The sequence below is a fragment of the Pezoporus wallicus genome, unplaced genomic scaffold, assembly GCF_028554395.1.
Source record: "Pezoporus wallicus isolate ANWC-B61680 ecotype Strahan unplaced genomic scaffold, APGP_CSIRO_Pwel_v1 contig_13954, whole genome shotgun sequence".
Classification (NCBI taxonomy): Eukaryota; Metazoa; Chordata; class Aves; order Psittaciformes; family Psittacidae; genus Pezoporus; species Pezoporus wallicus.
Window position 1 is genome coordinate 2756844 of NW_026638000.1, and position 27143 is coordinate 2783986.

General features: G+C 42.4%; 1 protein-coding gene across 2 annotated transcripts in view; it reads right to left on the reverse strand.

The window, feature by feature from the left end:
• The window catches only part of DOCK1 (dedicator of cytokinesis 1), a 315270-nt gene that overhangs the window by 33640 nt on the left and 254487 nt on the right, over nt 1–27143 (reverse strand). For both annotated transcript variants that reach the window (XM_057408682.1, XM_057408683.1), the window contains exons 38-46: nt 26975–27094; nt 16829–16918; nt 13646–13750; nt 11457–11598; nt 11178–11256; nt 10580–10664; nt 8864–8950; nt 4920–5096; nt 3558–3641 (exon numbers count right to left, since the gene is read on the reverse strand). In XM_057408682.1, the coding sequence (XP_057264665.1) occupies nt 3558–3641; nt 4920–5096; nt 8864–8950; nt 10580–10664; nt 11178–11256; nt 11457–11598; nt 13646–13750; nt 16829–16918; nt 26975–27094 (969 nt within the window). The remainder of the gene's footprint in view (nt 1–3557; nt 3642–4919; nt 5097–8863; nt 8951–10579; nt 10665–11177; nt 11257–11456; nt 11599–13645; nt 13751–16828; nt 16919–26974; nt 27095–27143) is intronic.

Genomic DNA, 27143 nt, shown 5'->3' on the forward strand with positions numbered 1-27143 from the left:
ATCTTACCTAGAACACCCTTTAAATGGACATAGACTCTCTTAAAAGACTATAAAGTAAGAATTATGACAGACTGTTTTGACTGCAGCCACTGAAGGTGCCAGGAAGGGTTTCACTGTTGGGATACACACCGGGTACATACAACCAGCTTGAGAAGCAAGGTAGTAAGATGGCCAAGTCTGCTGGAGTGAGTGTAGGTTTGGAGAATGGAAGAACCTAAAGGCTGGTGGCCAACTGGAACTGTTAAGTCAAGGGATTGAGGAACAGGCAAGAGGAGGCACCCAGCTATGAGGGAATCAAAGCAGACCAGAGCCCATAGATGAAGAAGGAAAGACTTATTCCTTAACAGAAGCTGAACTTAGTAAACTTCCCATGGCTTTGGTACAGAACTTCTGTGCGATTTCTGAGTCAGGATGTTTGGTCTCCCTGTCCAAGGCCACTTAAGCCTTTAAACATCTATCAAGTGCAGAAAGAAATTACCTTCAGACTGTCTTACTACTTCTGCTTCACCTTCTATTAACTTCAGGGTTCTTCCCACATCTCCTTTCCAGACACTGGCACAAGGAAATGTGGTGATGAGTGACACTGAGGTGTAAACCTCCATGAATCTGTGTCAGATGCAGATACAGAGGCAGGATTTTGCCGTGTTCATAGAACAGAATCACAGAATCAACTGGGTTGGAAAAGGCCTTTAAGATCATCAAGTCCAACCACCAGCTCAGCACCGTCAAGCCCACCACTAAACCAGGTCACTGGGATAGATACCACAACATCACTACGATATTATGAATTCATTTGGGTTTGAAGCAGTGACGGGGGGGGGGTTTGCTTATGGCTCTATTGCCAAAGACTCTACAGGGCACCCTCACCTTTGGAGAAGTGGATGAAGAAGCTAAGTAGCTGAGCTAGAAACGCACGAGCTAAATGAGAAAGGAAACCAGCTCAAGATAAGACTTATTTTATCCTTCTAATCTTTGTTGATTTTAAAGTTTTATGAAGTTCCACTGCAAATTCAAATTAATGTCTGACTTTTGTCTTTTGCTTTTAAAATATCTTCATCAGCTTGGCCGAAATAAAAAAGCGACACGGATTTCAATTATTAATCTTATAGCCCAAATATTAAAAGAAAGCCTTTCATAATAATGGTATAAAATATGATGATAAAGGCTTCATTTGGTATGCTGCTATTCAGCTGTGTGGTACATAGTACTTTTGGTATGCTGTAAATGCATGAGCTAAACAGTGATTGATGTCATCAAATATTCATCATGCTACCATAATTTCGATCACTGATTTCATTATCTTCGTGTTAAAAGAAAAGATCTTGGACTGATGTTGCTCCATGGAAATCTTTTGTTTCCTAAGTCAGAAAAGCAAAAAAGACAGGCAAAAATGGAATTTCTTTACTAATGATAGTTATTTCATGAAACTGTGCACTTGAAGTTCACAGGAATTCTAAAGGGATAATATCCTGAAGAGCATGAATTCCATAGCACAGTGGAGAGAAAGGTAAGGTAAGGGGATAGGAAAAGAATCAAATTTAACTAGTCAGCTGATAACACGATTGTCAGGCTCCTATTTCATATATCCAGATTGATTTATACAGCATAAAGCAAATCTCCATGTGATTACAAAACTCCAAGCCCCACATTATTGAAAGATGAAAACTCATTTTTGCATTCAATCACTGTCAAGGCCGTGAGGAATTCAGACCAGTGCCTCACTCTGCAAAGTTTCCATAACAATTCCCTCTCCTGACACCAGCCACTTATGCAGCCTGTGCTCGGAAAACTGAAATTAGGTGAGAGGAGGTTTAAGTCTTAGGATAAATGGAATGTATATGAAATAAGTAATGTAATTGCAAAGCGCTGATTTCCACTATGAAATTGCTACACCCTCTCTGAAACAACTTTTCAGCTATAAAAAGTAGGTTTTGATTCCTTTTCTCTATTTTTCTGGTTCCCATTGTTTAGAACTCCAGTAGTGATGGGGAATTATCATACAATCCCAGACTGATTTGGGTTGGAAGGGACCTTAAAGCTCAATCAGTTCCAACCCCCTGCCATGGGCAGGAGCCCCTTCCACTAGAGCGGCTTGCTCCAAGCCCCTGTGTCCAACCTGGCCTTGAACACTGCCAGGGATGGGGTGTATCTAATTATATATTTAAAACCACTGAATAATTAAAAGAGGACCTGATTAGCTGCCATACATGTTTTCAAATACCAATACTATTTTAATGCCTAAATGTCACCAAAGTGAATCTTTGCTGAGGGAATGTGTGTTTGTAATTCATTTGAAGTATTGCTATCAGAGGCAAAGGCATGGAGCTGACATGAAGTGAAGTCTTCTGGGATCAAATTATTTTCCTCTATAAAACTTAAAGCTCCTAAAACTTAATCTTCTGTAAAAGCTCACAAGGAAATAAATAAATACATAAGGTTTTTGCAGGCCAAATAGTTTTTATTCAGTTATAGCTTTATGGTCTTCAGGGGATTTTTTCCTTAAATTCAGTATCTTTGGTTCTACCACCTCTGAGACTGAATCCTATAGAAATGTAAATTATTCTCTTTATAATAAAGATAAATTGAATGTAAAAAGACAAGGATGCACTCTGTTCTTCTGTGGGAAAAACACTTCCAAGCATATTGGTATGTTTTTAGTGATCATAAAATTACCTTGAGACCACTGGAAAATGTCCAGTCTATGACTATGGAACAAAAAATGGAATTGTTTCTTATTTGTCCTGGAAAATATCCTTTGGCACATGTAAAGCAGTTCTTCATGTAGGAGGGTTCCTGCTTTGTCTCAGGCACAGGGCTGGAAACCTGGGTTCCAATCCCAGTTCAGGTAATACTGCCTGTATCATGTTACATTTAAATGATTTCTCCTCTAAAACACTGTCATAAAAATACCAGGTAATTTCAAATGCTTTATGAATCATGAGCATTCTTGTTCCATGTTAAGGTATACAGAAAACAAGCCGAAAGGCTCATAACATCTAAAATGAATTTACTGAGTATTTTGCATGGAAGCTAGGTTTTGCAACTCTCACATTGAATATTCTGTGCTCAAAGGTGCTGGAAGTCTGGACAGAAAGGTTAATAAATGGAAGATATGTTGTTGGAAGAAAGAAGTGGATACGTGAAAAAATACTGCCCCAGTGTGTGCAAGCAGGGGAGGGATTCAGGGTTAGGGATTTCTTATTACTGAAATCAGCCTTAGAAAATTCAAATGCAAAACTAAACTACCAGTAACACCAACCAACATCATTACAAGGTATTTTCTGAGCTGATACAGTTGGGATATTTCCACTGTATTATGGTTACAAAAAGAAAGGGAGAAAGAAAAGAGGTTGATCATGTGTGTTCCTTGAGGGTTTATCAAAAGACAAATGACGCCAGGTTTGGAAAGATGCACTTTAGCTCAAGTTCCAACAGTTTTAAATGGCAATGAAGTGTACAAAGGGTGAAGAGTTTAATGCCTGCTTTTTGTCAAAAGTGACACTAAAGTGCCTTTGCACAGCAGTTGAGCCCGACCAACCTGGCTGAAAGTATCTTACCTGCCAAGCGATCAGATCCTTCAGCTTCTCAATCTTGTCATGATCTTCTGGATGCTCGTGCATATATTTGTCAGTGAAAAAAGCCTGGGTAAGAGACAGAAATGAGAAGTTATTTCAGAGAGTGAATCAATGTCTACTGCCATGGCAGAATTACCTACAGCAAAGAGAAATTAATGCATCCAAAGGTTCTGCAGAACAATGAGAGCTACAAATACAAAGTGAAGACGTAGGAAAGAGATGCAGAATTTAACAGCGTTTTAAGATTAAGGCATCAGCAAAGTAGGCAGATGAGCAGATGGTGAACAAGTTCAAATCTTACGGGCAGAGGACTTGGCACAGCCCTGAAATGGCTTTCTAGCAGCTCCAGAAATTATAGTACGTGAAATGGGTGAGAGTTACAGAAGGACATCAACAGATGGACAGAACAACATGTACATCAGCGTGTACATTCTCCATTTATGTTAGAACATGCATCTTGTTTGTGTATGCCAACTCTGTATGACTAATATTCATAGAATCATGGAATGATTTGGGTTGGAAAGGGACCTTAAGATCATTCAGTTCCAGCCCCCTGCCACGGGCAGCAACACCTTCCACTACACCAGGCTGTCCCAAGCCCTGTCCAACCTGGCCTTGAACACTGTAAGGGATAGGGCAGCCACAGCTTCTCTGGGCAACCTGTGCTACCATGCTCACAATAAAGAACTTCTTCCTTATATCCAGCCTAAATATTCCCTGTTTAAGTTTGAACCCATTACCCTTTGTCCTATCACTGCAGTCCCACACATATTCACAACATACTGATAGATACAGGGTTTATTGTTTCCCGATGTTACTATCTCATCCCATATAACTTTAAAAGCTCATGCTGCAAACATGCCGTTAAGATTATTCAGACATATCTGCAACTGACTGCTATCTCAGAGTCTCTACCATAGGATTCATCCTTTAAAACCTCATCTGTTTGAAAGCAAAGGAGAGAATTGCAATCAGCTACCTTGGTCACTGAAGTTCACTCAGAAATTCTCAGCTCCTATGTCCAAGAGCATGAGAGCCCACATTGGGAATGCTGGCAGTGACTAACTCTAGTAAGGGATTGTCTATTGTGCTCCTACAGAAGTATGCTTGCTGCTAAACACATCAACTCTTACTTCAAATGTAGAAAGACAAAAATCCATCCATAAATACCAGAAAGACACTTAAAACCATGCAATCCTGGAATCAACGAGGTTGGAAAAGTGGTAGGTTTTAAGCAATGTTCTACTAAGTACATATGTGGGGTGACCCACATGGTGTTTAGGTACAAATAGAGACACATCTCAATGAGGTGAAGAGGTGAAGGACAGGCAATTCTGACGTTACCTTCTCATAGTTTGTGAACCCTCCCATGACCGCAGGATCCACAATGCCGTTCAGCAGCATCGAGAGAGGGTTGATGGGAAGATTTGGATCATTTAGGTGCTGTTGAACCATATTATTGATCTTATCATTTGTGAGCTGCATGGTTTCTATTGCGTTTTCCAGTGGACTGATTTCAACCTAAAATAAGAACAAAAGGATGTTATAATCAAGAAGCAGGTTTCTGACCCACTACAGAAGCGGCTGGCCACCAAACCACCACAATCAGAAGGATATCAGGGGTTTCAGAGCCAAAGATATTTTAACCAATAATTAACAGAAATGGTCATTTCAGGCATTGAGATACTTGGGATCCGATCTGATAACATGAGTGGAGATAAGTTAAATGCATTTCGCTGCTGTAGGACGGATTACACCTCAGCACAACAGCACAACGCTTAGAAAGGCTCTGAACAGAACCACGTGAGGTTTTGGGAGGATTACAGAGAACACCAAAGATTACAAGTCAGTGTGTTTTAGCAGCGCAAAGAAGATGCAGCTTAACGTAGGAAAAGAAATGATAACTTAATGTGGATTTTCTGATGGAAAATGTAATCCTAAGCAGCTCAAAAATCAAGCTGATAATTTTGCTGTGATTATTTTGGTGCCTTTCCAAGGAAATGAAGTTTCATATGTTGAAGAGATGACTTCTAAGCCAGCTGCTGTGCTTTACCCATGAGGTCACATTTTATTCAACTGAACATCGATACCTGAAGGAAGAAATATTCTTTCTCACATAGTCTGATGAAGGGAGCTCCTCAGATGTCTTCATGAGGTAAATTAGGTTTTGTACTGTGTATAATTTGCTTTATTTTAATTGACTGATCATACAATCACAGAATTCCAGCCTGGTTTGTGTTGGAAAGGACCTTAAAGCTCCTCCAGCTCCATCCCCTGCCACGGGCAGGGACCCCTTCCACTCGAGCAGCTTGCTCCAAGCCCCTGTGTCCAACCTGGCCTTGAACACTGCCAGGGATGGGGCAGCCACAGCTTCTCTGGGCACCCTGTGCCAGCGCCTCAGCACCCTCACAGGGAAGAGCTTCTGCCTAAGAGCTCATCTCAGTCTCCCCTCTGGCAGGTTAAAGCCATTCCCCTTGGCCTGTCCCCACAGGCCCTTATAAAATCTCCAGCTATTATTTACAACCAGATCCTGTGTCCTTCAGGTCGACATGTTGAAAAAACAGTATTAAAATATTGAAATATTGCTGAAATATGTCCCTTTAGTGAATGGGACGAAAATTACTAACTTGCAGCATCCTGGGGCACAGACAGTCCTCGCTGGAAGACAGGGCTTATTTACATTGAAGAAATGATGTGGTAGGAATAGAAAAGGAAGGTTAATTGAGGCCTATGAGGAAAATGCAAGTGTATATTTGATTACAGCCTAATTTACATAAATGCTACATAAACAAAGCAGCACTTCTACCTGGCTATCAGTTGCTTACCATGTTCCTGAGAACCACTTATAATCAAATCTCTTCAGTTACTCTTACACCTGCCATCTGATTACATCAAGGATGCTTTAATTAGCATTTTTAACAGTGCGCCTGGCGAATCATTGTGGAAGGCTCTGTGGTGGCTGTGGAGCAGAGCGGGCTCAGCTGGACAGATGATGCCTGCCCTTCAGAGCTGGAGGTGCTGCGGGTGCAATTTGGCCTCTGGGAAGCAAGACCACCCTCAACATCTGATTCAGCGCGAACTGTAGTGAGCATCACCTGCTAAATTTAGGATTCTGTCATTTGTATTAATGGGCTTCTAACTATGCAATAATTTGTTGATGAACCATTGCTTTTAAAGCTCTTGAATATCTACAGAAATTAGCACTCATTGAGCTGACTTTTTTGACTTCTCTGTATCAGCAATCACGGCTTTCTTTCTCATTCTCCTTTCTTTTACTACTCTTCTAATCCTCCCTCTAATCCTTTTAAAAGCAGATGGAGAATTGCAGTTCCCATCCTCCTACTATAAACTGTGCTTTGGAACTTACTGACAGCTATTAAAAATATCTACATTTGTGAATTATGAGTCTTCCAAGTAGCTTGCTAACTCTGGGCACTACACCATCTATTCAGGGCAAACAGAAACTACATACTCCTGATCCAATAGCAACGCTAAAAAACTAAGCATCAAAGCAAAACAGAGATTAGTGGGTTTGCCTTTTAAAACCAAATGCAATTCCAAATCCAGTTTCTCATTCACCGCCTGGCCTCAGCTAATGTTTACCCTACAACTACTTGTGTCCAGCTAAAACAAGTCAGATAGAGAGTAATGAATGTGTACAACAAATTCCTTGCAGATAACGAACAGATTGAAAAGGTTTAGGTAAAAGGAATCAGAAGGGGTTTTAAAGCAAATAGATTTAAGGCAATTATGCATGTTCCTCTATGGGTTAGGTAGCATAATACACTGCATTTATCAAACTACTCAATTTTCTCTCAGCACTGGTTTCCTATGATCTCACCTCTTCCTTTCAAGATATTCTAGCTCCATCAATAAAATATGGAATGTGCAACGCTACTGTAACTCACAGTGTTTAGTGAAACATCAATACTATCTGTATCCATAGTCAGAATTTAGCCTTACAGGAATGTAAACCCCATGATCATGCTTCCAGCTGACAGGAACGTTGAAGAAAGTCATCCTGATTTTGGAGCAACTATGCCAGAGCTAGGTCAAAAGTCACTTGTTTCCATCTTCCCACCTATTATTAAGCTCTATTCTGGTCCCATTTCTCAGCTACGTGACTAAAATAATCCTTACTTTCAAAGAGCTCATAGAAAGTCCTCTCCAAGGGTTTATGCCCGTTTCGATGACAAGTGTAGTGCTAAAGGTGTGCGTATACAAATTGCCTGCACAAAGCAGCCTGCCAGCCTGTGCTCTTAATTCCTAAGGAAAAGAGACTTTCAGCAGCCTTCACAAACACCACTTCTCGCAATCACGATGATAAACACAATCTTCTCTATCAGGATGATATTGAACTTACAAAGTTCATTAAAAATTCAATGTGTTTTATTCAGCTGCCTATTACTGTCAAACCCCACATTCATATTCTGTTACTATAGATACCATAGTAATTTTCCGCATTACTTCTGTTCATCTAAATACAACTGTCCAACATAACCTCAATGGAGCAATGAAAAAGGTTTTAATTAATCATATGCAAATTGTTCTTTTCCTTTAAAAATAAGCCTCACAAGAGAGATTTAAACACTGCAGTAACAATGTTTTTATTGCTACTTAAAAATTACAGCTGCGTAAGAATAACTTAATCTTAAAGGCGTTTAATGGATATTTCTTATCTAAACAGTCTAAATGGCAGATCAGAAATGCCTAATTTGGAGCTGCTCTTTGGGGTTGCTAGGGTGCATTTGGGCTAACTCTGGAAAGGAAACAACAACCACCTTTGATCACAAGTGATTAGCAGAGAGGAAATGCAGACACGCAGAATACATTTGATTTATGGTGTACTTTGAATGTTACAACCAAAGCACCCAAATCCTCGTTTCCAAAATTCAGACCAGTTTCACCTTGATGCAGCAGAGCTCCCCTACAAGACCGCAGGTCCCTCTTCGTTTTAGGCACACAGCTCACACCACAGGCTGTAATGGCTGTAACCTGCTGAAAGCCAGAAGTACTTCAAGCGCTTGATCAGACCTTGACCTAAAGGCCTGGAAGAGTCAGCTCGCATTTGCTCCTCTCAGGAGTGAAAAAGCATTACTTGAGTCACCCTCAGTCAATAATCAGCATCCTCATCAAGCAAGTTCCCCTTGTCTTCAGATGCCAGATATAGTCCCTTTGATAGCTTGCTCACAGAACTGAAGCACAGCCGTACAGAAATATAACAGCTCCCTGGCTGTGTAAGAGCCTCATTCTTTTATGCAATCTCAATAAAGACAAATTGATCTTACCATGAAAACGGATTTGACTTCAAACCACCTCAGAATCCCTGGTAATTTGTAAGCAGTCACGTAGATGGTTCTCTCAATCCACATATTCTGCAAGTATAACACAAACATCACGTTATCAGATAGACAGCTTTTATCATAAGTAAAGCTTTAAAGCATCCTAGTCAGGAAAAGGATCCACAATGGCACAAATACTGTGAAGCCAGGGGGACATTTCAAACAGTATGGGCCTGAGGAGATGATGGAGTGACTGCCACAGTTTTATATCTGATACATGACTTAACAGGGAACAACTGCACTCTTTCCCAAGGAGAGCACTATCTAAAAGGTCCAGTGGTTTTACTTGGACTGTTGTTTTTCTCATGAGAGCTTTTACTCTACACATCATATTAATATGGAGAATGCTTCTTCCTCAGGAGGGCACAGGAGCCAAGATGGGCTCCCAGGGGAGGCTGGGCCATCCCCATCCTTGGAGGTTTCAAGTCCTGCTCTGAGCAGCTCTGACCCCAGAGCTAGTCCTGCCTGGGGCAGAGGCTGGACCCGAGATCCCATCTTGACCTGTATTTGTGATTGTGCGATTCCATCTGAGCTGTAAACTGCAACAGCTTCGTTGTAACATCTCCTTATTAGTTTGAATTTAAGGATATGTGATTGAACGTGTCTTCCTTGACATATCTCAAAGCTATCTCTTGATTCTAGACTTTGTTAGAACTGGCAGATGTTGGTAGTTCATCTTATTTATTATGAGGCTTCCTGTAAAACAGAATTGATTATGCCATTCTCTATTAACAGAAGAAGTGATTTCAAAGTGATTTAGATAAAACTACATTTTCTATCTACACTCAAAACGCATTGGAAACTGTCGCACTCCAGTCTAGCATTATGCTTTTGGAAAAGAAGGGTCTCCTACCTCCCCAGCTAAGCCCACCTAGATTAGCAAATCAGTGATTTGTGATATGACTGCCACCAAGAGTAGCTACAGACACTAAAGGAATCACAGAATCTGGAATGGTTTATGTCGGAAGGGACCTTAAAGCGCATCCAGTTCCAACCCCTGCCACAGGCAGGGACACCTTCCACTAGAGCAGCTTGCTCCAAGCCCCATCCAACCTGTAGGAAACCAAATACTCAGCATTTAGTGGCACACTGATCGGATTAGAGCCCGCTACTACACAGAAACCCAAGTTCCTTGCTCAAGAAGTATGCATTGATTTCTAACTTTAATTACTACTGCACTACTACTTTACTACTAACTGCACCCACTAGAACCCCTGTGAATAAAATGGTGTCTATAAAAACCAAAAAGGCAATCAACTTGATGTAACCTGCTGTAAACGTTTTGATGGATACAAGCTGTGCTCAAAGGGAGTTTTATTGACCATTACATGAAACATATGGTTTAGTTAACAAATAAAAGTATGACTGCAAAAAGACTTTTAAATGCCTGACTGGAATCTTCATGGCCAGATATGTTTTGGTGAGAGATGTATCTTTTCAGGTAGAGCCATTTTATGCTTTGTTATCAAAATAGCTGGTTTTTAAGAAAACAAAAGGTTTTGCCCATTATAAAACACGAGTCGGGTTAACTGAATTTCTATGAAAAATAATCCCATTTAAACCTTATTTTTCAACACCCAAGACATAACCAATGCTTCAGGTTCTCCAAATGGAAGGGAATAAACAAGCAAACCCCCGGGTGTTTTCTGATCGTCTTTTTACCGCAAATTCATTGTCCGGGTTTTTCTCTCCTTTCCGAACAGGGCGTGAATACTCAAACCGCTGCACTTCATTCACCCTGTAGAAACTGAAGAAAGGGAAAAGCACAATCAAAATCAAACCCTATCTGTTTAGGAATTGCTGCTAAACTCTAGTACTGGAATAGAAGCTTATGAATAAATATAAAATGCTTATGGGATCACTGTTTTCCAGTGGGTTGGATGGAATTGCTGTTATTATCTACACAATGTCCTCACAGTCACTACCCTCCTTGGCTGTGTACAGAGGGACATTTTACAAAGGCATGTAAGATAGGGCAGAGGGGAGACTGAGATGAGCTCTTAGGCAGAAGCTCTTCCCTGTGAGGGTGCTGAGGCGCTGGCACAGGGTGCCCAGAGAAGCTGTGACTGCCCCATCCCTCGCCAGGTTGGACACAGGGGCTTGGAGCAAGCTGCTCTGGTGGAAGGTGTTCCCATGGCAGGGGTTGGAACCGGATGGGCTTTAAGCTCCCTTCCCACCCAAACAACTCTAGGGTTCTATGAAGAACTAGTTCTAGTTCTTCAAAGGAAACTGAAAAGGTGGAAACCCAACCCAAACTCACCTCACGATTTGTTCCGACACTGGCCTGTGAAACTTAGATGGTAAATCCAGTTTGGGCTTTACAGTAAAGCACTGAATATCTGAATTCAGGGGTTAAGAACTGAAAAGCAAATTGCAATCATGCAGAACAGGCAGCTAAACGGGAACACGAAAGAAGAACAGAACAACAAAATCAATGCATTGCACTCATGATGGCAGAAGCTCGACCATCTCCTGCTTGTGTTGGCCGCAAATCCTCAATCTGCGTGGCCACAGGAGCTGCTGTACAACCAAAGGATACACTGGCCAGAGGAGTTTTTAATGTCATCGCCCGGGGGAGACGTTGTCTTCATTTTCTCTGCGTTTGGGAACTGAGTCAATAACCGCGCTTCGAAGTCCTCACGGCGCTCGTACTCCTTCCCCCGGTAAATGAAGACTTTGTTCTGGAAGCAAATTGAAAGGTATAATCAAAGGGATGGAGCATCTCTCCTGTGAGGAAAAGCTGAGAGAGTTGGGCTTGTTCAGCCTGGAGAAGACTTCAGGGAGACCTTATTGTGACCTTTCAGTTCTAAAAAGTGGCCTATGGAAAGATGGGGAGAGACTTTTTAGCAGGGCCTGTTGCAAGAGGACAAGGGGTGATGGTTTTAAAGTGAAAGAGGGAGATTCAGGCTGGACGGAAGAAGAAATAGTTTCAATGAGGGTGGTAAAACACTGGCACAGGTAGCCCAAAGACGTGGTGGGTGCACCATCCCTGAAGATACTCAAGGCCAGGCTGGATGTGGTTCTGGGCAACCTGATCTAGTTGAAGATGTCCCTGCTCATTGCACGGGGTTGGACTGGATGAGCTTCAAAGGTCCCTTCCAACACAAACTACTCTATGATTCTCCGATTTTAATACCAGCATCCTCAGTAATGAACTGGGATCTTCGAACCATTGACTCCAATGCCGTTAAGTGAGAAATGTTACATTCCTCCCACTGTGATATAATCAATAGAGTACAAATATTTCCTGCCAATTCAATAAAGCACAAATGGATTTCCCTACCTCCAGTTCAGTACTGAGACCATGAAGCATGTGCTTACCTTTAGACATATGGATAAACCAGACTTAATTTAACAGGACCCAAATACATGATTACAACAATGTATACAATTGGTGCCCACTGAAAATGCATTAAGACAAACTGCATCCTCTAATTATAGAGGAACTACAGAGGGACAAACTCAGAATGTTCCTCTGTTGTTCCTCTTAGCCACAGCTAACGGTAGGATGGATGTAAGTAGAGAATTAGGCTTTTTACGGACAAATATTTATTAAAACACAATGAAGTGAGCTAGTAAGAGTAGCAAAGAGTAGCTAGCAAAGAGAAAATGATGCCAGTTTTAGAAGAAGGTTCAAAGATACTGACTTCTGCAAAGACCCATACATTCTAGACTTTGTAGTAGTCTGTTCAATTTTTGTCATTGTACATCTGTCTGCATAACTTTTAAATTAAGTATATTGTATTTCTGAGTATTGATTTCTTCTTTTAACAGTAAAGAAAATGAAGAAATATTTTACACAGCCCATTTATACACTGAACAAGAACATTACGTTCCAAAGAAAAGTATAAAAGACGATTTGATTTTAACAGATCAAACATATTAAAGTAAGTTTTGACATCAACTTGCATCTAAATATACTTAACTTCATTGCTCATGTCACAATGAACCCTTGGTGAAAAAATTATACAGCACTTGTTAGAAAAAGGGTGTTATGACCAGGGGGAGCAAACTGGAATAGTTGACATTTGCCCAATTGGGTTTAGTTCTTCAATGGTGCCTTTTGAAATGCACAGTAGATGCAAGAATACTCACATGAAAACACGGTCGCATACAAAAGCTTCTCTACCATACTCATATATAAATATATACATGTATAACTATACTCGTATACATATATATAGTTTTATATATATGCATATACACACACACACACAAAAACACACAGACCCCTGTCAGGCAAACACATCACCATTTCAGATGGTTCTGGTTATTACCCTGATGGATTGGGTGGTATATCTTCATTTTTAGTGATACCCTGAAGAAGTATAAAGTTTTGGATACGTTTGAAGAAAAACCTTCTCTAATAAAAATTCAATTATTCCATATTAGAAACTGGAAAGGAAAAAGCAATGTGCTGTGGCTGCCTCATCCCTGGCAGTGTTCAAGGCCAGGTTGGACACAAGGCCTTGGAGCAACCTGCTCTAGTGGAAGGTGTCCCTGTGTGTGGCAGGGGGTTAGAACCGGTTAAGCTTTAAGGTCCCTTCCAGCCCAAACCACTCTGGGATTCTGTGAATGTTTGGTTTCATACACCTAAACCCCAACCATCAATGTTAGGTAGACTGTAAATAACCCACTGACATACAATAATGCACTTTTCCCACTACCAAGGGCAATTTCCCATGCAAGAAACCCTGCCATCAACTGTGGAAAAAGGTGGACACTTACCCGTATGAATGTCGGAAATCCCTGGCCGTAGTATCCAACAGCAAAATAGTCTGGCTTTGGTCTTATCACTTTCACAATGTTTTCATAGAACTGGGCTTGCTTTCTCTGCAAAAGAAACAGGAGGAATTTTAACAACCTAAACTTGTAGGAGATTCGTCATACTTAAGATCTAGATCTCTTCTATGGGCATCTCTAGTTGAAGGTGGATGTGTTTCATCTCCCCCTTTTTCTTCACCTTTCTGTCAGATACATGCTAACATTTTGACATATTAGACTCCGTAGCCATTACTTTTATCCTCATCTTGCTGAACATCACTGGTCCATATCCAATATCTCAATTTTGATGAAGGTCAAGAATCTGCAAGGCAGCCAGACCTGATGGCGACACTGCTGACGCCGAAACCCTGGAACGATGAAGCACAAACCACTGCAGCCAGCTCATGTCGACGGTGCCAACTTCTCATTTTTCTACTACTTCTTTTCCATATTTACAACTATTTATTTGCATATGGAAAGCACACAGCTGAGAACTGCAGCAAAATGTATATTTTGGAAGAAATCCATGTCGGACGCCTTCTGGTTTCGAAGCGGAATCCTTCTTTATCTCAAATGATGAAATAATAACAAATGTGCAGCTTCAGACGAGCTGTTCATTAACTTATTTTTAGGTTATTACTTGCTGTAAGAGAATGAATCCTGATTTGGGAGGAGGTTTATTACTGCTCCCATACGAGAGATAACAGTAAATGGCAAGAAGACTACAAAGACCCAGCTCTGCCATATATTTCTTACCTGTTGTAAAACTGTTTTGTTATTTGTGAATTGTCTTAGAGTTTAATAGTTAATACTGCTTGAATAAAAGAGACAACAGGGAGAACAGAAAGAAACAAAAAACATTTATATCTTATTATGGGGGAGGAAGAAAAGAAGAACTAGCATGCTAATGCCCTGCAGCAGCAGCAACAAGAAAAGCCAATAGGATAGGTGAGACCTGACTACTATGGAAGTCTGAATTATGATCTTAGCCTTAGTAGGGATCAATGCCCAGTGCATGCTGGTACTAATTTTTGTGGCATCTCTCTCAATTTCTCTTGTCTGATAAATAAAGAACAGATAAACTCAGCTGTGAGAATTGGAAGTTCTGGGTCTCTCCTATTAGAAGTGGGAAAAACTCCATTTTCATGTGCAGAAGAACCGTATGTGGCTCCACTGCCTGGAAGTATGTCACTTAATGTAAAGCACGACATATTTACTGTTCAAGAGAATGCTAAAAAATACATAACTCAGTATTATTGGCCATCAGCTACAACGTATGAAGTGTAAATTCAGACTTCTCCTCCACAATGGGTATAGTATGATAAGTCGAGTGGTTGCCTCTGTGACAAAGCTGTTCATGTTCCCATGTGCAAGCATAAAGGAGATGGAAAATGAAAAATGAGAGACTTGGAAAGTAGCTGTCTCCTGGCGAATAATCATATCTGACACATGAGAATCATTTCTAGCTCAGGAACAATCTCTACCTTTTATATTGAAATGAAGAATACTGTCTATTGAATGCAGCCCTGCGGGCACCAGGCCAAGGAAGACTCTCCTGCACACCACAGGACCTCCAGGTATACATGGTATACATCCCTTATATCACTTACAGTGACATGACACCAGGCTCCAGATTTGTAAGGTAAATCAATACAATCAGTCTGTCACTAAAACCAGTTAAGATGCCACAAAAGGAGGATAGCAAGAAGGGATATAAATTCAGCTCGAGAGAGCTGGAGGTCAAAACCATGGACAAAAGAAAAGGAAGACCATGTAAAAGAGTGAAGAAACCACATCACTGAGAGGAGTGGTATTTCCTTTATTCTTTCCTCCCCAAGAAGGGAGATTCTGGGGAGATGGGGATGCAGATGCTTCTTAGAAGACTCCTGGCCATCCTCAAACTGAGGACTGGTGTCAGTGGAGGAAGAGGGTGCAATGACCTGTGCTGGGTTTGGCTGGGGTAGAGTTAATTTTCTTCACAGTAGCTGGTATGGGGCTGTGCATTTGTGCTGGAAACAGCACTGATCACACAGGGGTGTTTTAGTTATCAATGAGAATTGCTTGCCCAGAGTCAAGGTATTCATTAGGGACTGTAGTGCCAGGACAAGGGTAATGGGTTCAAACTGAAACAGGGGAAGTTTAGACTGGACATAAGGAGGAAATTCTTTCCTGTGAGGGTGGTGAGGCACTGGAATGGGTTGCCCAGGGAGGTTGTGAATGCTCCATCCCTGGCAGTGTTCAAGGCCAGGTTGGACAGAGCCTTGGGTGCCATGGTTTAGTGTGAGGTGTCCCTGCCCATGGCAGGGGGGTTAGAACTGGATGATCTTAAGGTCCTTTCTAACCCTAACTATTCTATGATTCTAAGGCCTTTTATGCTCCTCACCCCATCAGTGAGCAGGCTGGGGGTACATGAGGAGTTGTGGGGGACACAGCCCTGACAACTGGTCCCAACTGACCAAAGGGATATTCAAGACTATATGGGGTCATGATCAGTGTATAGAGCTGGGGGAAGAAGAAGAAAGGGGAGATGCTGGGAGTGATGGAGTTTGTCTTCCCAAGTCACCACTGTGTGTGATGGAGGCTGGTGAGTGCAAAGGTAAAATGTATCAAAACCCTGAAAAAGTCAACACTTTTCATTTAGGACAGGAATCATGTCCCAGCTCCTGTGAAAACAGTCGAGAAGTTTGGTGGGACAGTGACAGCTGCCATTTATCTCTTTGGAAAAGAGCAGGAGATAAAAAATGGTGCAGGCATAATGAATGGATAACGTCAGGGCAAAAATAACTGACTCTAGACATGAATGCTTGGGGATTATTCATACCTAAAAAAAGAAACGTGAATGTGGAAAGACACTTGAGAGAGAATGGGGATTTTTTCATGTTCCCATTTATATTTAAATTCCAAATTTCCTTTTATACCCCAAATCAATCAGCTTAACATTACTGAAATCTTCTTCTTTCAGCTAAAAGAACAGAAATCCACTCTTTTTCGGCCCTCCAGTGGTAGCCAGTTAATCAACATCAGTCCAGCAGAGCCAAAGTGGGCATCTATTTCTGCATCTTTCTGTCACGAAAGAGATTTTCAGGATGATTTTAAAAGCTTAGAAATCAAATCCTAAAAGGAATTGTTGCAGTGTTGCAAACCTACCAGCAGTTCACTGAGCTGTTCATAATCAAACATTTCATTTTCATACTGTTCCGCCAGTTCTTTACCCAAGGCAATGGCCTCTTCCCACATCTGTGGAGAAAAACGTCACGACACAAGAAGAAAACAGAATTACACACCTTGGATGAGCAACAACACTGGAACAAAATGAATGTTAACAAACACAACAAAATGCTTTGGGTCGCATGCTGAAAACACTGATGTGTCAACAGCCATGGCAGCAATAGACATGTCTCTGTTTCATAGAATCAGAATTGTTTAGGTTGGAAAAGACCTTTAAGATCATCGAGTCCAACTGCTAGCCTATCAGTGCCAAGTCCACCACTAACCCATGTCCCCATGTCACATCTACTCATCTTTTAAACACCTCCATGGACGGTGACTCCAGCACTGCCCCGGGCAGCCTGTTCCAATGCCTGAGCACCCTCTTTGAAAGGATTTGCTCCTCATCTCCATCTAAGCTTCTCCTGATGCAGCTTGAGGCCATTTCCTCTTGTCTCATCCTTTGTTACTTGGGAAAAGAGACAGACCCCCACCTTGCTACGACCTCGTTTCAAGTAGTTGTAGGGAGTGATAACATCTCTCCTCAGCCTCATTGTCTCCAGACTGAACCCCCCAGGTCCCTCAGCCATTCCCCATCACACTTGTGCTCCAGGCCCTGCACCAGCTCCGTTGCCCTTCTCTGGCCCCGCTCCAGCACCTCAATGTCTCCCTTGTAGTGAGGGGCCCAGAACTGAACTGGGTCTCACCAGTGCCCAGCACAGGGGAACAATCCTTTCCCTGATACAGACCAGAATGCCATTGGCCTTCTTGGCTGCCTCCACACAAGCTACTCATGTTCACCATTTGTGACCAGCTGCCAAGTGGGTTTAACTCCATTCACCACCACTCTGTGGGCTCACGTTAGTTAAGCAGGACCTGCCTTTCATAAACCCATGCTGACTAGGCCTGATCATTCAGTTGTCCTGTGTGTGACATGTGATGGCACTCAAGATGATCTGCTCCATAACCTTCTCTGGCAGGGAATGCAAACTGACTTGAAACAAATCAAGTAAAATGATCAAACTGCTTCAGAAATAAAATGATTCCTGTTACCTCAACTAGGTGTCCAATAATGTATAAACACAGCTTGCCCACAAAGAAACCCAGAACCTGGGACTTCAGATAAATGCTGTTGATTGATTATAGTTCATAACCAACCCTCTCTAATATCTATAGTCTCTATTACACAGGACAGGCAACTTGCAGACACTGCTTTGCACAAGTATTCGTTGCATTTCCATTGGTTCTCTTTCCTCTCTTGCTCCCCAACCATGAAATTCAGCGGCTGTCTCAACTGACCCAAAGAAATCTAACAATCTCCTTCAGCTCTTCAGAAGCCAAAACTCTTAATGAGGAGCAGCAAGAACGTTTTAAATACGTCTGTTCCATTTTTGCCTTCTCTAAATGTAAAGAACGGCTCAAAAGCAAAGAGATGCTTCAATTAGCACACCAGGCTATCTAACATCAAACCTGGTGACCTGCCTCTGCTGCTGACATTTGGTTGGCACTGCTGACTTCACTTTATCAAACGGATGAGATTTGGAATGAGTTATAAATCCATGTGGTTTGTATTACCCTTCATCTTGAATTTAAATCCTCTGTCCACATCACCTAATTCTCCTCTCAGCACAGTGCCATATGGTCCTTCCCCTGGTGAAATACTGAGATGGCTGCAGCTACAAAGAGCAATCGGGTGCTCTTTGCAGAGGAGGGCTGAGGAAAAGGGATGAACACACGATTCCCCATCCCTCCCCTGAAGACATCCACCTTTGGGAATGAAGAGTTAGCGATGAAGCACCACAGCTTTCAAAGGTGGTAGGAAACGGATGCTGAGGAGAGAGAAGGGGAACAGTGCCCCTGGAGAAACCTTCATGCACACAACTGATTCCTGCATGCATCACATACGGACCCCCTAATCCTTAAAAGCACCATGAAAATAAAGAGGCATATTTTCCCCAAGACCCCATGAAGGCCAAAAGACCCCTCAAACAACACAAATGAACCCCGCCACCGCTCAAAGCCCAACATCAATGTTGGGTGAATTTTGTCTTTCAATCTGCAGGTTGAAATCACATTTCTTAGTGTATCAGTAAAACATGGATAACAATAAGACTTTCAGGAAAACTCCCAGTTCTAAATGCTGATATAAAACTAGAAGTAAAACATTAAGGGTTCATATAACCATCAGTAAGACCGAGACTGCTGCCAGCACTGGTTGAGGAGTCAGGCAGGGTACAGCTACCTGTGATTTAGAGGCACAACCACAAGGCTGGGACCTAGAATCTCTTTCTTTTTTTTTCCTTAGGAGTTAGCAATCTGGAGCCCAGCCAGGCTGAATCCTCAGCAAGTCTTCATGTCAATGCCACAGAAACAAGATGCAGCTCGGGTCCCACTGGTTTGCTCTCCATCCCTGCTCCTCCCTGGAAACAAGGTGCCAGTTTTCAAGTGGATGGTACCCGTCCCTCAAAGCAAAGGATGCAATGAAAGAATGTCCTGTCAGACTGAGAGGGAAGGGATGGAAAGGAGCAACCTGAAGAGGCAGGGAGCTGCTGATGGTGGAGAAGATGAGGAGCTGCAAAAGGAAGAATAGTTACAGGAGATTGCAGGGAGAAAGGAGGAGAGATATATGACCTTCAGGAAGGGGAAAATATGGGCCAGAAAACTACCCTGGGACGGCTGAGCAAGGGAAAAGGAGCTTTTGAATCCTAAAGAAAACAAATAGGCAGATGCTTGGGCAAACAGAGACTGAGCAGTGACCTAATTTAAGATAGAAAGGCGACGATGCCCACAAGGGGTAGAAGCTGGTACCTCCGTTAACCTTTCCTTATGGCTCCCTGTGATGTTCAACCCCTTCACTTGGTTTTATTATGACAAGGAGGACGATATCATTTTTCTCGGGTGGAGGACTGGAATGAGCAGGAGCTACCTCATGCTTGTTATGAAGATGAAAAACGCATCACAACAACTAATCCAGTCACTGTAATGAGGGATCGTGTCTGCAGGAAAGCACGAGGCAGAATGTACACTCTGGATGCTTTTATCTCTATTATGGATCTAATCTAGAATGATGATACAGAGCGTGTTTTTATCTCTAAACAAAAGTTAACAGGAGTTTAATAGTGAAGGCACAGTTGCAGAGAATGGAGTATATTTTCCCATACAAGGCTGAGTTAATTTTGACTCAGAGGAGTAATACTAGACCAATTTATAGAACCTAAACTAATATTGAGCTGTTTGGTAAGCCAGCAAGTGAAACCTTTCAAAATCATTTAACCTTTCTTCATTTTGACTGCCATTTTCTGTTCAACTTCAGCCATCCATAACTTCTGCACATTTTCATTTCAAACAAAATGGCATTACCATAATTTTCCCTGTCCTGGTTCTCTGCCTGCGTGTTGCACAGTTAACCAGTCCCTCTCCAACCCCAAAGCAATTCTACTCTCTTTTCCGTTGTGAAAATATTTGTAGATGATCTCAGGCAAACAGCTTTGGAATGGCACGAGACTGGGAATAACTGGAAGTCTAAATAACTTGTGTAAGCACACTCATTCCGTTCTTGCACTGAAGCCTGGATGAGCACAGACATTGCAACCTGTTTCCAAAGCACGCCGGGCAACTCAAAGCATGACCTCAATGCGAAGACATTTGGCACTAATTGCACCTGATCATCAAGAAGTAAGGGATTCTGGGTGAGCAGTGGGAGAGAGGAGAGGGGGAGAGGAGCTCTACCATGTCACCGTGGCTTTGTAGCCCATGGGTCACATCACGGTAAGCCCATCCCAGACTGCAACGCCCTGGAGCAAACCTGCTCTAGTGGAAGGTGTGCCTGCCTATGGCAGGGAGTTGGAACTGGATGAGCTTTAAGGTCTCCCCCAACACAAACCAGTTTGGGATTCTACGATTCTAAAACCAGATGTGTGCAGTGTACCCATTAATGCCGACAGAGCATTGCCACCAATTAAATGATGGGTTTAGCAGAAGTAAAACTTGGTTTTGACTCTTTTTCCTTTCCCACCCTTTCAGTCAAGACTGTAAGCACATCAGAGTAGAGGCTGAGCTTCCGCTGCGCTTCTGCCATCCTGAACCACCCCTTCAGACGTTACTGAATATTAATATTATGAATAAAATATGGATTTTATAAATGTTTCAAGACTAAAAAAATGAAGCCTCAAATTAAATATGATCTAGATTTAGTTCATGTACAATATACATGCAGTAATGACACTATCCTAGCATATTTCCCAGTACCCATTCCCTTACCTTTAAGTGGCGATCATAGAGTCCTAGAATGGTTTGTGTTGGAAAGGACCTTAAAGCTCATCCAGTTTCAACCCCTGCCATGGGCAGGGACACCCCATGCTAAACCCTGTCACTCAAGGCTCCATCCAACCTGGCCTTGAACACTGCCAGGGATGGAGCATTCACAACTTCCTTGGGCCAATATCACGTGCCCTGAACTCCAGAGCTCCAGTGGTCCCTTATCCACTCTGGTGTTTGAGCAGCTGGACCACACTACCTGCAGCATCCCCTAAAACTCAGCCAAAGCTGGTTATTTCTCCAACATCATAAGAGCAGCAGGACCCGTGTGTTTAAAATCCACTGCACAACCCCCTGAAAAATCTCTCTGTTTACTACAGAGCCAATTTATTCAGGTGAGGACAGCACGGCTGTGGCAAAGGATCCTGATAAATGAAATCTATATTCTTGAAGGTCAATAACTCCCAATCTGCTCCCTTGCAGATTTGCTGCCTTGGAAGCTTTCCCAGGTTTGCCCAGGACATGGCAGGTCTTCTGCAGGAATGAGCCGTACAGGGAGCTACTACACAGGATTTGTACCATGTACAACCCATTAATGCAAGAAACAATTTATTTGGAGAGTGTACCAGAGAGAGAGGCTGGCAACAGGGGAAGGAAAATGCTTCCTTTATACTGAAGGCGTAAGAAAAATGTGTGTGGCCTAAATTCAGTTGTGTAGACACGTAAATTGTTATGGGAAAGACTTTTGAGCGTGCAGAAGGAGGTGTTCTTCGGGAAAACGTAGCAATTTAATTCAGTTTTGAAGCTGGATTGCTTGTTGCCCAGAAAGAACTGCAGCATCCAATTTAGGTTTTGAGGTTCCTTAATAGCAGCAGAGGAGGATCTTGGGTTATCTCTTAGCTCCCGCTGAGTTAATGGTCAGTAAAAATGACATAGTCTTGGATAAGAATATTACCGTGCAATATCCTGATGTCTGAGGGACATTCCAAGCTGTTTGAATTTCAGATAGCATGAATTAGCCATCAGGTAAGCTTAATATTTGAAGTCAAATATTAAAACACAGTATTTCTCTATTGCCAGCATGGCATTCAAGATGTGGGAGATACAGCCATGGTCGGAAAAAACCTTTAAACCAACTCGCTATCCTCACTTGGAATGCAGTCAAACGGCGTACCTTTCCTCTCTGAGCAATCTCTGTCCTTCACAGCTCTCAGGACAGGCTCACAATCTGACATGGGATTTGAGCTGGCCGTGAGCCTTGCACTGATTTTTGGCAGGCAGGTGAATTTCACCACTCTCTAGTTAGATGGAAGAAAAAGCCTTTTGATGCCATCTCATGAGCTGGAAAAAAGACATTTTAAGCCAAAAGCATGGCATTTACTGCGGAGTTACAAATATTTTGTGTTTGTGGCTCAGTAAAGCAGTAAAAGCTTCTTTTTTTGAGGGTGGGGAGAAGGAAGGAGGAGCAGAAATAAACGATCAGTGTGCATTTATCTACATTTTCAGTTTATGAAAGAGCAGCAGAAGACATGGACTGATTTACAGACTGCAGCATCCACTGGCAAATGTGAAAAACGTTGCTGTTCCTACATTGTATCGTGTAGGGATAAGAATGCTGCTTCTTATTTACTGCTCTAGAGATCACACAAACCTGTTCTAAAGCTAATACCCTATCTCTGTCAGTGACACTGAGTATTTCTTGGCTTCAGCATTTCATTAGCATTGACCAACATCAAAATTTCACTCCCATCCCTCATCATTTCATTACCGCCATTTCTTCTCCGTAGTGTCCTGAGATACCCAAACCTACCAATTTTCAGGAAAATCCCAGGATTAAGGGCTTTTCAAAACCACAAAGCCTCAGCAGAACACAGGAAGAGCAAACACTTCAGAGCAGTTCAAAGGACAGGTTAGAGTGCCATGATAAGCGTGAGGATAAGGCTCCTAAGGTGTCATGGGTTTAACTCAGTCAGTCACACAGTCTCTCTCTCACTCCCTGCCCCTTCCTTCCCCCTGGTCCCAGAGGGATGGGGAGGAGAATGGAAAGAATGTAACTCCCACTGTTAGAGATAAGAGCAGTCCAGTAACTAAGGTATAACACAGACCACTGCTGCTGCCACCAATAATAATAATGATAAGGGAAATAACAAGGGAAGAGAATACAACCGCTCACCACCCACCAACCGATACCCAGCCCGACTGAGCAGTGATCCAACCCTTCCGGGTAACTGTCCCCAGTTTATATAGTGGGCATGACGTGCTGTGGTATGGAATGCCTCTTTGGTCAGTTTGGGTCAGGTGTCCTGTCTCTGCTTCCTCCTGGCTTCCCCTCCTCCCTGGCAGAGCATGAGGCTCACAAAGTCCTTGGTCAGAGTAAACATCACTGAGCAGCAACTGAAAACATCGGTGTTATCAGCGCTGGTCCCAGGCTGAAAGTCAAAACCACAGCGCTGCACCAGCTACTAAGAAGGAGAAAAATGACTGCTGCTGCTGAACCCAGGACACAAGGGCAAAAGCCAAGAGATGGAGATGAGACTGGAAAGTGCAACACAGTGAAGAATGATAGAGAGAAACCTATGAGTATAGCAAGAAAACTTGGAAGTAACATTTCATTTTGGAAACAAGGAGCTTAGAGGAGTATTGAAAAGTATTGCTAACAAGGAATCAACTCCGTAAAGCAGAACAAAATGCAGGAGTTGATTCTGACAATTTACTGAAGGTGAAAGGTGCTCTTCAGCTTTACAGAAGACTGGCTCAAGGACCAAGAGTCAAATATAAGTAAAAGAACAAGCCTCCAAAGATTAATGTATTAAAAAACTGAAATCAAAATAGGAATCTTACATGCATCTGAAGCAACAAATAAGAGGGATATTCATGGTGAAGGATAGTAATTTGTTCTCAGACAAAGTGAGATGCCCAAACTCCAACTTTCAGCGCAAGCCCACACTCTATTATTAAATTACAAATGTCTTAAGCACTTCTGGTCTACTCCATTTCAGTTGGTGTATGGAGGATTATATCCTCCTCTAAATTCATCTCACCATGGATCTTAGTAATTAGGGATTAAGCCTCATGGCTGGTCTTCAGTTGAATGTGCACCACGTGTTCTCCCTGAGGAACTGGAATCAACACTGAATCCTGGACTGGTTTGCGTTGGAAGGGACCTCAAAGCTCCTCCAGCTCCAACCCCTGCCCCGGGCAGGGACCCCTTCCACTAGAGCAGCTTGCTCCAAGCCCCTGTGTCCAACCTGGCCTTGAGCACTGCCAGGGATGGGGCAGCCACAGCTTCTCTGGGCACCCTGTGCCAGCGCCTCAGCACCCTCCCAGGGAAGAGCTTCTGCCTAAGAGCTCATCTCAGTCTCCCCTCTGGCAGGTTAAAGCCATTCCCCTTGGCCTGTCCCTACAGGCCCTTGTCCAAAGCCCCTCTCCAGGTTTCCTGGAGCCCCTTTAGGCACTGGGAGCTAGTCCAAGGTTTCCCTGGAGTGCTCTCCAGGCTGAACCAGCCCAGCTCCCTCTGCCTGGCTCCATAAGAGAAGTGCAATTTACTCTGCTAAGTTAAAGGAAATCCTTCTCCTCCACTTCTCCTACTCAATGATTCTAACCATATACACTTCCCATCCACATGTCCACAGCTTCCCATCAAGCAGGCTGGAGGGGAAGAGGCACAATCCTCCAACAACAAAAGAACAAAACTCTTGAGATTCTGTAAAAGCCTGGAAGTAGCTCTACAGCTGCCCAGGATAAAGCGACCTTCTTTGACATCTCTTGTTAACTTGATGGGAAGAGAAAGCAAAGTAATGGGATCAATGCAGACTGATTTGCCCGCCAGGCACAGATGGGAGATTACAGTCAAAAAAAAGACAAATTGGTTGGTGTATTGATACAGTCTTCTAAAAACACACAGCAAATACTGTTTCCGATGTGCTCCTCATCATGGAATGGCATATTTATAGTAGCTGGTGGACTGCATCTGCAAACTGCACAGGTAAACAGAAGGAGTTGGTTTAACCTAATGTCAGAACATCCCAAATGAGAGGATTAGCTTAATTCTACTGTGGAAACCTTGACTTTGAGTTTCCTGACATTTCAAAATGTATGTTAGATGCTCAGATTCTCAGCGAATATTGATTTTGGTTTTCCTTTTCATTGAACAATGCAAAAAGTTATCATCCACTTGGAGTAGCCAGAAAATGAGAGAAGAAAGACCTGTAACTAGGAAAAGAGTGCTCTGAAAATGAATCATCTCCTCACACAAACACACACACACATCATGCAGGAATGATACGACTTATAAAAGGAATAGGAATGAGTAATCACAGTGGTCCCTTCAATATCATTGTTCACCATAAATTTGTAGACTCATGAAGATTCAGTTTTATGATCTACCTATGAGGGAAAACACAGCATTTCCAGTGCTATCTGCTTTGAAAGCAGGCAGAGCCTTATTTCTAGCTGTAAAACCTGGAAGAATTAAGATGCTTATTCAGCCTAACACAGGTCCCTCAGGCGTGGAGGCCGTGCTGGGTAATGTGGCACGGGCTGGAAAGTAAGCAGCAGGTATTTTGCCTGCTGTTTATATAAACAGCTCATTAGCTCCATCAGCAGAAACAGGGCGGCTACAGCTTTAAGCCAGGTTGTTTTCACTCCAGCTCGAAAGGATGCTGCAGCTTCTAATTTACAGCTCAAACACACTGGCCCCGGTGCTCAGAAGAACAATTCCCACCACCTGTATATGAGCATCATAAAAGACTAACTGGGAAGCCATAAAGATGTAAACCAACAATATAAAAACATGTGACTTCTGGCTTTTCCCCTTCCAGAGAGGAATGCAATGTTAAAATGTACTTTCAAATCAGTTCTGACCTCTATCGAGGTTCTCCTTTCCTGCTGTTAAAGGGTTAGTAAAAGCTTGCTGGGCAGCAGGAGCGTGCTGTGGAATCTAGTGCTACCCACTGCACAGGCATCAAGGTACCTACGTGAGCCCCTGCATTTAGTTAGTATCCTTTATTAACAACTTCTAAATATTCCATTGAGATAAGATATAAAAGTTGACCTTTTAGGGGGTGTTCCTATCAAAATACTAATCTGATTCTGCTGAAAACTGACTTGGGAAACATGAGCTGGTTGGATAATGTTCGAGTTCTGCCCGAAAATGACATTTCTATTTGCAAGACATTTATGAAACAAAGATTGCTTTAGAAAACCCAAGTTTGGGTCTCTGAAATATTCTGTCAAAGAGATCTTGACTTCTCTATTTAATACTTTTGTGCATAAAATACTCAAACACTGATATGTCCCTGTCTACCAAGTTAAACCCTTCACCCCTGGTGATGGGTAACACCAGCACACTCCCGTTCCCACCATGCAATGCCCAATGCAAACTCATCGTGCGATAAAAGATGCAATTGCAATTCATCTGAGAACACTTCCACCTTCTTATAACATGAACCACAGACATCCATTCTCTGAGGGAATCGTTTTGTGTACAACACGAAAAACAAGGGTAGCTGAAGGATTGCCTTAGCTGTTGTAATTGCCAGAAAACCCAAGTCCCCCAAACTACATGCATCACTTTCTTATTTTCTCCATGGCATCGCATGTGCATCTATTTCCCCTTAACACAGCAGTTATAAATGTACCATTGATTTCTCTTGCCTCTTTTTTTTAGTATCATTACTTTAAGTGCTAGCTGGTGGACCGTTTACATAAAGCACTCCAAATAACTTATAACAAGTTTAAGGCTCCCTGAAGGTCACTGGATGCAAAGCACGTTTACTATTCAACTTAAAAGCAGAAAAACATATTTGGACTTTTTTCTTCCCTTTTTACCTTGCCCTTGTCAAAGTAATGGATAATTTCTTGATAGAGTTGATCTTTCAACTGTCCTTGAGTAGCAGCTTGGTATCCATCCCGCTGGGTAAGATGTGCTGCACATGCTTCTTCAGACCACTAAATCACACAAGAAAGAGGGGAAAAGGGAAAGCAAATCAAAAGTTAT